The following is a 9,689-nucleotide window of genomic DNA, read 5'->3' on the forward strand; positions in this document are numbered from 1 at the left end:
AAAAAAGATAGCATTACTTATGTGCCATAGGAACGGCAGATAAAAAGAAAAGCAATAAAAGAGAAATGTAGAGTAATAGGATGCAATACACAGCAGCTAAGGACAGAGCTGCATTAATTATCTAGGAATCCAAATATGTGCTGCTTTAACATTTTTTTAACCTTATACAATGGCATTAGTGATTTCAGTGGACATATCAAAGAAGTGATTTGTTTGCCATAATTAGTCTGTGCTATGGCTTGGCACGAAATTGTTTAGCAAAGCATACATGTCTTATATTACAATCATTATATTCTCAGGAACCAAATTTACACAAATATATTAACTGAATACCTGAAATATGTCTAGCCTTTCAAGAGCGGCGATACACAGTGAACTGAACAAAGGCACAGATGAGAAAGAGATGATTTTATACTAAGATACAACCCAAAAAAAAAAAACAGCAGTTGCTAACCCTCGGCTACGGTCAGCGGCCTACTGTACTACTTTGCCAGCCAGTCACAAAAGTAAATGAAATCAGCTTTTTAATGTTTGACTTTATTAAACAAGCCAAGTATCAAAATTCTAGAGCTTATAACTTTTTTGTGATTAGTTTCTTGTTATGGTAACAAGAGTAGCCTTAACAATGGACTATTTTTTTTGTCGTGGAGGAATTTCGTGTGGCGGTCCTGAATGTGGGCGGAGTTTCACTGCAGACTGAAGTTGTATCAGACCATAAGCACTTTTTTTACATAGAAATGACAAAAAAAACCTTTGCCAAAGCCAACCTCTGGCAGAAAAGGCATAGCAATTTTAGAAGGTTGGTACCACAATAAAAGACGGCCATTCCTTGGCGGTCCTCTGCCACAGTCAATGCCTAATCACATCAGACACCCTGAGGTACGCAGTAATCGCATTCCAGCACTCGCTATTCAAATCGTCAACTTGCATATGTCCGCTAGGGTAGCAGCAGAGGTCCTGACACACCACCCCAGTTATGAAAAGATAGTTACTCCTTATGAAATGCTTTGCAGATTGCACCATTGCTGCAGCTTCTGCCCGAGATTTTCCAGACGCTGCTGCAACACGCTGAACGAAGCAAGGCAGTCCTTGCAGCGATTCAAAAGTCTCTGCTCGCCGTCTGCTGATGCAGGTCTCAAGCACAAACTGCACTGCACAGTTCCAGCTGCTTAGGTTCCGGTCCACGCATTCATCGACAGCTATGGTTGAGCAACTGACAATATCCCTTTCACGAACAATGGAAAAATGAGTTAAAGTACGGTTTTCCTTAAGCCCACTGGCAATGACATCTACACACGATAGATCTACATTAATGCAGTTGAGCAGCAGTTCCTCTAGAGTATCGTTCTTGGACAAAATCTCTGAAAGAGACTCTGCTGCTTTGGTGCTCAAATAGTCGATGCTCAAGGAAAGTTTTGTTACGGTCCTGTTCTCTAACAAAGCTTTGGCCACAAAGATGCAAGCTCCAGAGGAGATACTGTCTTCTTGCAAGCTGAGGCTCACAATGGACTGGTTCTTGCGGATCGCTTCATGCACATGATGATGTCTTGCCTGGGTGAAGTTGGAATCAATGAATTTCACAGAGAGTGACTGCACGGTGCTCGAGACGAGCGCTAAGCACACCTGTGAGAGTGACTCAATCGAGAAACGACTGGAGTCAATATGACATTCTAGTGGACAAAGTGACGGCTGCTGCAGCGCATTTACAAGGCTCGGCATGCTGGTCTCGTCCCAGGGCATCCCCACACGGTGGTAGCAATTGGCTGCTGCCACCTGCTCGGAAAGCCTGGCCCTGCAAGGAGAAGCATTTGTGCACCAATTAGTTTTTTTGTTTTTTTTCACAAGCAGTGTGCACTTAGTACAGCTCTGGCATTGAACAACAGGAGGGAAGCTCTCTAAATGTTCAGATTAGTTTTATGTGAATTTAGTGAGCAAACCAAGTAATCTTGTCATCAAAAACTATGTGCCTTTTACACTCGTTAAAACACCAGAAACCTTCAACACAAAGTCAGACATGTCTATTCCATAAAAAGCTTAAGGGGATACTGACGTGACAGCATTAATGAGTCCCTTCAGCGGCCTCTTTCAGGGTCCTCTTTGTACATCACTTCGCCTAAGTTCTGCTTACATGTCAATATATATGCAACATTGGTCATTCTTTACAATACATTCACAAATGAGAATGGTCCTCATACTACTACTGTTGCAGTGGAGCAGCGCTTAAGCGATATTCCACTGCCCAGCAGGTGGCTCTTTCAAACACAGCTACCGTTGTGCATTGCATGTGGAGAGGAGGAGGAAACGGCTGAATACTTGATACTTTTCTGTAAAGGGCTTCACCCTTCAGTGGAAAGCAGCAGGGCTGATTTATCCAAGGAACTGGGGTTTAAGGATAGTGAAGGGAAAGGAGATTTTAAGCGGATAGAAGTAACTGAGCGAAGGTTATCTGATTGGAGGCTAAAATCAAGACAACAGTAAAATTTCTTAAGTCCTGGCTAGGTGGCTTGAGCCACCGCCCGATTTAAAGGGTTCAGGCTTATCCATCCTTCCATCCATGCACTGGTGGGGCTTGCGAGACCCAGGCTGCACTTCCTGAGCAATCTCTCGTGACTAAACATTACTTTAACTGCCACCTGCCATGGTGGGTAGTTTGCTCAAAATCTGGTGGGCACGTTGTGATGTACAAGGTCATATGACCTAAGTGGTTGATGGGCAACCTGCTTTCTGCTCACTAGGGCGCTGTCGCTGATGAATTTTCGGCAGAATGGCAGCCCTAACACTATCACGTTAAAACCCTGTGTCCTTCCAGCACATAAGGCTCAAAATGGCAAGTTTTCATTTAGTGTTGCTAGTGAAAGTGAATGCTGGCAATGAATTACCTAAGGGGTTGGCCTGCATGTTAGAGAAGGTCTTGGCTCCTACTAGGCACAAGGGGAGTGGAACAGGGAATAAAACATGTAAAAATTGCCGACTTCGTACTCAGGACTACAAAACGTGACAGTACGTGGCTCGGGATATTACTCCTGCAACACTCCTACCGCACTAAGTAAGACATGGAGTCCTTCGGAGTGCCAGTTCAGAGACCAACTGGAAGACAGTGTTACCAATCATTGTGCTACGTTTTCAGGCCAGCGTTTCCAAAGAAAGGCACCATATTTGGATCTGTCACCTAGATTTTAAAAAGGCAAGTGCTGCAGTGAAATGCAGCATTGAACAAGACCAGTTGTAGAAGTGCTGTCTGAGTGCAAGCAAGCCATAATTTTAGCCAGAAGAACCACTAACATACTGCTACATATCACTTAAACATTTGGTACTTTGAGTGTACCTATTAGACTGGAGTGCACCAAGTTGTCGGGGGGCCCACATCGGATGTTTTCATTTGCAAAGGAGGTTTTAGGGCACCGACAGCAAAAATAAATAAATAAAAAATAGCAACACACCAAAAGCAAATTCTCCAAGTCCTGTGTAGATAATGAAGTGCACAGAATTAGTAACCCAGAAGCAATTACTTGTGATAAATGAAAGTTTCCATTCTGAAAAGTAAGACTTTTGATAAGATGACATAAAGAGTTAGCAGCTGAGATGTTGAGAAACAGCTTTACAGCCTACAGGGTGCATACGAGCCTTATTTGCAATGCTTGTTTGTGAGAACGAAACATCATGCATGAATGCGGCTCATTTCAACTTTTTCTGCCAGTATTTTCATTGCTGCCAGCATTCTTCTGTTTGCCACAGCTATTAATACAGGCTTAAAAAAGTGTGAGAATCATTTCAAGTTCAACTTATAAATGAACAAAATTGCGACTTGTGATTAAACTCTGTAATGTTATAGCACACTGTATACATACCGTTCAGAAATGGCTTCTCCATCGGGGTCAAGCATCACCATGCGTAATGTGCGATTAATGTAAAGTACACGGCACAATGCTGATGCCACAACAAAGTTGACTTTGCAATGAGAGAGATCAAAACGTTCCAAGGAGGTGTTAAGGGCGAGCCCAGCTGAAATATCTTCAACCGCTAACTCGCTGAGGGTGCAGTGAGAAATCACCAAGCTCCGAAGACCAGAATTCGTTGCCAATGCCGCCCCTAAAGCTGCACCATGTTCCCTTCCAAACGTTTTTTGGCTGTGTTCGTAGCCACTCAAAACTAGGTGCTTTAAGGTGCCGTTGAACTTCAATGCATCCAGCAGTTCTATGACGTCTAAGCTTAGACTCTCATAATGTAGCTCCAACAGCGACGCATTAGTTTTGACACACCTGCTGAGGGCACCCAAAAGTCCTCGCCTGCGTTCGCCCCCAAACTGATCACGAAGATGGAGCTTCTGAATATTCTTGGATGACAGTAGCAATCGACCCAAATCGCCAACACCGGTTGTCGTCAAGTTGACATCAAATGAAAGCTCAGTGAGATGAGTGCAATTTGAGATAGCTCTGATCAGCCTGTCGGAGATTCCGGCGGATACAATCTGACGTGCGGCGGAAACCACAAGTTTCTGCAGCCCCTCTGAATTCGCTGCGAGGAGTTGATCGAGTTTCGATACGTAACTGCAGGTGATGATGGCGTGTTCAATGATCAAGCCTTTGAGTGCGCTGACGCGACCCAGGCCGCACAAGAGAATGTTCCAGTCGGTATCGACGATTCCGGAAATCTCGAGGTACTGCACGTTGCATTCTGGCTGTTGTGGCCACCAATCAGCTCCGAGCAGGGGCCTTACTGGGGCTTTCTGATGAGGCAAATTCTCCTGACGAAGGCTTATCCTTCTGATGCACTTGTGTTGTCGAGGGAGATAGGCCAGCAAGAAAGCTGCGCTGTGGACCGCTGCTTTGTCCCTGGGTATACCGTCATCGGCAAGGAAGACACCGCGCAAAGACTCTAGGCACAAGTTCCCAGGCTCCTCCTCCCTCAAGTTGAGACGGCAGTATCGCAAAGCACTGTTCCAGCTTGTCAACACATCACACAGCCAGCAGTCGTTTGACGAAGAGGCCGTGCAAGCTCTTCTGAAGCCTGGCATATCCGCGTACAGCGGAGTCGGGTGCGGCGCCATCCTATGGTAGTAGGTAGTGGGGTACGCCATGACTGACTACGTTCACAGCCAGTTCACCCGGAATCACCACGCATTCATTACCTTACGACCCGCTCTTCTGCACACGTTTGGTTTGACACGTTCTGCACTCTTGAAGGCGGCGAACCAAGTCGGTCATGGAAGTTCATCCAGCTTTGTTCGCGTCTTGCAAGAAGTCATGCGGCTTCGGTGAACGAAACAAATTTAGAAAAAGGTTGAGGCAAACTGTGTTTAACTGATTAGTTGACGTGTGCAGCGTTGACATGCAACAGGTAGTCCGCGGTTCCGGTTGTTCCGCTGGATTCCGACGTTCTGTCGGCGCGCTTTGAAAAGAAAAACGAAAAAACAACAAAGTACCAGTGTTGCCAATTCAAAAATAAACCCTCGGCAGGAACTCTTAAAACCCGCTAAAAACCGCGGCATGTAATTTTTGTGGCAAAAAGTTCATTTTTGTACACTTTATTCAATCTGTAAACAAATATAACTAAAAAATTTAAAAATAACAGAAAGCACTCGTTTTTTTCCGACTAAAGGTCGTCGACTACAGTATTTTTTATCGACTAGAGAGTGCGTACTTCACGTTGAAGTTCAAAAAGTGCTTTTTAAGAAGTTTAAAAAATGTAAAGTACTGAGTAGACACTGCTAAGTCCTGACTGACTGCAGGCACAATCACAGATAGATGTCTGCTTCATCTGCAAGCGACTGTCCACTCGTACCGCTGGTACCAGGTCCAGGTGGGCTTCCAGCGCTGCTGCCAGCGTATGCCTCCATAGTGCCGGTCTTTTGAACTACATTTGGTGGCAGTTCGTAGTTTGAGCAGCATTTACCTCCGGAGTCCGGCTCAAATAGTCAAGATTGCATTCGTCATCTCTGTTGACAACCTGTTCCTCTGTTTACATTTGATAATGTTCAACTGACTGAACACGCGTTCAATCTCTGCGTTGGACCATGGCAGCACCAGCATGGATAGAGCAAACTCGGCCAATTCGGAGAGGGATTTTTGTCCGAAGCATCCCTGTACTTGTTGACTTCGTCCCAGAATGCAACTGTGCTCGCACGGTTGTTCCAGCCATCGCCTCCTCTGGGAAGATTCCTGCCATGTGCGCCAAAAACCTGCTGCCCTTACCTTTCCCCTTTTTCTCCTTTCCACTTGATGTAGTAGCTAGCGATCCTTGTGGCGGCCGCTTGCAACATATGCGCGCATGCGCACATCACCGCGCGGTCGTGGCGCGCCCGCGCTGTAGCAGACGACGTCTCTGCGCTAGACGGCGCCTTCCGCGCGTTTTCGACTGTATAATAAGCAAACGGAAACATAAGCACGCAAAACTGAAAGTAAAAAGTCGCAAATATATGCAAGTGGCCAGAACACAACGAGTTCGCTCAAATACAATTGAACAGACGGGTCGCGCCGCACTTGTCAAGCAGCTAGAGAAGCGCCGCCGATGTCCGCTACTGGCGGCTACCGCCGCGGCACCTCACCACCCTGACCAGCCTCCCGCATTGTCGCAGATAGGAAAGTAGCTAACAACCGTCCGCAAGTTAGGGCACGGCGGCTACAATGGGTGAGCGAGCGACGCCGCAGGCATCTTTCTAGAGGAGGCAATGTTCCAGCTGACGAGAGTGAGCTTCTCCCATTGCAGTTTAATGGCAGCGGTTTTTTCTCGTGGCAGATCTAGGAATTCCATATGGGGCACCAATGAGTCTTTAACTACGCGAAGTGCGTTCCCAGTTGAGAGCAGGGAAACTTGTCTGAGTATTCGGACGTTGTCAGGTTATCTTTGCTGGAGCTGTTTCAGGAGATGAGACAGAAATCCGACGCACCGCTGTCTAAATACGTGTTCGGCATCTCTCGAAAAACCAGCCTTTCTCAGCTCTAGCAGCTTTTTGCAGTCTCGTAGCCGAGGTCCGACGTCATATTGACATAGCCGTCGATGCTTAACTGAGTGGGTCTACTCGGCACGTAGGCGCGACGAGCTTTTTTGACAGCGCTTCCATCAGTAATGTCAGGTCACTTAGCAGCTTTAGGCTTTCAGCCGAGCTGGACTCAAACGCCTTATTCGCAATTTGCACTTCTGAAAGAATCGGCTTCAAAAAAAAAATACAAGGTAAGCCAAGTTCGTCTTATCGCACATCATCGAATGCAGCTAGAGTTCTGCTGTGTAGCACTTATCAGTTATCCTTGCCGCGGCAAAGTGTGACAACAATTCCTCCCATTGCTCCAACACTCTACCGACCGCGTTTCAACTGACAGCACCTGGTTTGGCAAGACTGCACTATCTTAAGCGGATCGTGTCCGTCGTTGAGTCTTCGATAGAGTTCGCGGTAAGACAGCTGTCTTGATGGTGACCGAGAAAACTAGTTGTAAATTTCGCTGACCAAATATTCGATATTTCTCGGAAGTGCTTCCGCCACGGCACTCGAAACCGCCAAGTGCAGCGAATGGCAAACACATCTGACCAACAAGAGATTAGGAACATCCATCCTAAGCTTCTGATACACCCCGTTGTTGACACCTACCGTCACACTGGCGTTGTCTGTCCCTATTCCCATCATTCGGCGCAAGTCAATTCCAAAATGAGCCAGGCACCTTTTCACTGCATCAACGATTGACTGAGCTTTCGAGTCGTCGAGTTTGACTGAAGTCAGAAAGGTCGAAATTACTTTGCCCATATTTTCGCTTAGTACACAATGACGACGCCCAATAGCTTGGTCACAGAAATATCCGTTGACTCATCAAGAATCGGGCTGTATCTCCCAGATCCCAAGTCGGACAGCAAATCCTCAGTGAAGTGAGGAAGACGTTCTTGATCAAAGCACTGCACTTTGATCGGTGTAGCTGGAGATGCTTAGCTGCCTCGCTGTCGCGAAACTGGCTGCGACACAACTCACCAAGGTGATCTGATGCAAAAACTGCGGAGTGCGCGCATACGAACAACGCAAGGGACCCTTCGGCAGCGCGTGACTTGTCAAACTTTCGATTTACAACTTCTTGAGTCGTCTGCCTTCCGGAAGAAAACGGCGCTGCAGCCGAGAGGTGCTTGTTCGTTGTGGTATGCGCGACCACATCCGCATGCTTGGCAGAAAGCTCCGTCTTGCAGTAGCGGCGTCGCGCTCGTCTGGCATCGTTTGAAACTTCCAGTAACCAGTTTCTAAGCTTAGGGTCCTGCAGCCACTCTTTCCTGACCTTCTGTAGATACTTCACAGGTCCCATTTCGCGCGGGAGATTCGAGAACTATGTTGAAAAGTGCCGCAAAAATCGATACAATACTAGGCATCTCAGCGACGTAATGCGCTTACAGCGACATAGTGACGTTTTCTCGCAGAAGAGAATAGAATTTTTAAGAAACGTTTAATATTCAGAAATGAAAGACAGAATTTCCAAAACCCACAAAAAAGAGCCAAAAGGGCTTAAAACAGGGTTTTTCCGTAAATAAATTGCCTGACTGGTCGAGAGGGTCGTGACGCCATCAGAACAACCAAGTTTAAAGACTTGAGGACTAGAACGTTCTGAGTACCTTCCGCACTGAGTTATCATATAGGATCGTACTAAACAGACCCACTATTCACCTTAATCCACACACTAATTCCCACTAACCTTAATCCACTGACTAATACCATAGGCTATCCCACCCCCTAACCACCAATAACCCACCTTATTCCGTTTTTAAGGTGGGTCTAATTCCAAAATTTGGGGAGGTCCTTAGAAATATTTAGGGGCGGGCCGACTTCGAAATGATGCCGTATTTCCTTCTTTAAAAATGTGGTTAAGAAGGCACCAATTTTTTTAAATGCGGTCTCTGTTTTTGATAAGACTGTCTGGTTCATTATCATTAAACCAGCACCGTAAACGAAGAAAACTGCGGATATTCATCAGCCGTAGGAATTCCTATCCGCTGCATGTGCACAGCATGTGCTGTGAAAAAAAAAGATGAAAATGAAAATTTGTTTTTGGGGAAAGGAAAAGACACAATAACTGTCTCACTCAATTATCTCGGTGCACGTCTGAACTGCGCCGTAAGGGAAGGGATAAAAGAGGGAGTGAAAGAAGAAAGAGAAAGGTGCTGTAGTGGAGTGCTCCGGAATAATTTTGACCACAGGGGGATCTTTAACGTGCACTGACAATGGGTAATAATAATAATAATTATTATTATTTTTTGGGGAAAGGAAATGGCGCAGTATCTGTCTCATATATCGTTGGACACCTGAACCGCGCTGTAAGGGAAGGGATAAAGGAGGGAGTGAAAGAAGAAAGGAAGAAAGAGGTGGGTAAAGACAATGGGTAAAGACAAGTCGCGTTTTACCTCAATGTATTTGGGGGGAAAGGGCGATGGCGAGAAAACCTTGTCGAGCTGTGCATGCACCACCAGCCGCCGCGCGTTGTGCCACTTAGTCACTTTTATATCTGCCTGCATGCGTGTGGATCTGCGCGCGAGTGTCACAAAACATGGGGGCGAAAACTAGGTAGCAAGCCTGACTGCGCACAGCACGAAATGCAAATGCTTACCGCATTTCATGGAAATGACGATTCTTGAAAAACGCTAACTCCAAACCTACCTTGAACGATTAATAACTGGACGCCCCACTCCAGTTGTAACCAACACAGTGCTGTGCGCGTGTGTGATTT

The 9,689-nt window shown here is 46.2% G+C and overlaps 1 protein-coding gene across 1 annotated transcript; it reads right to left on the bottom strand.

The window, feature by feature from the left end:
* Positions 1–708: 708 nt before the first annotated feature.
* Positions 709–5,217, bottom strand: LOC144106314 (uncharacterized). Its single transcript, XM_077639092.1, has 2 exons — positions 3,849–5,217; positions 709–1,792 (listed from the first exon to the last, which is right to left on the bottom strand). Exons 1-2 carry the CDS (start codon positions 5,075–5,077, stop codon positions 850–852), a joined length of 2,172 nt encoding a protein of 723 aa, XP_077495218.1. The 5' UTR covers positions 5,078–5,217; the 3' UTR covers positions 709–849.
* Positions 5,218–9,689: the final 4,472 nt, after the last annotated feature.

This window comes from Amblyomma americanum, chromosome 10, assembly GCF_052857255.1.
Source record: "Amblyomma americanum isolate KBUSLIRL-KWMA chromosome 10, ASM5285725v1, whole genome shotgun sequence".
Taxonomy (NCBI): Eukaryota; Metazoa; Arthropoda; class Arachnida; order Ixodida; family Ixodidae; genus Amblyomma; species Amblyomma americanum.

Bases quoted from the DNA above. Each gene is read 5' to 3' on its own strand.
- LOC144106314 (XM_077639092.1), bottom strand. From the start codon at position 5,077: ATGGCGTACCCCACTACCTACTACCATAGGATGGCGCCGCACCCGACT. The intron at 1,793-3,848 runs GTATGTATACAG...TTCTCCTTGCAG, and splicing joins GGAGAAGCCATTTCTGAACG to GGCCAGGCTTTCCGAGCAGG.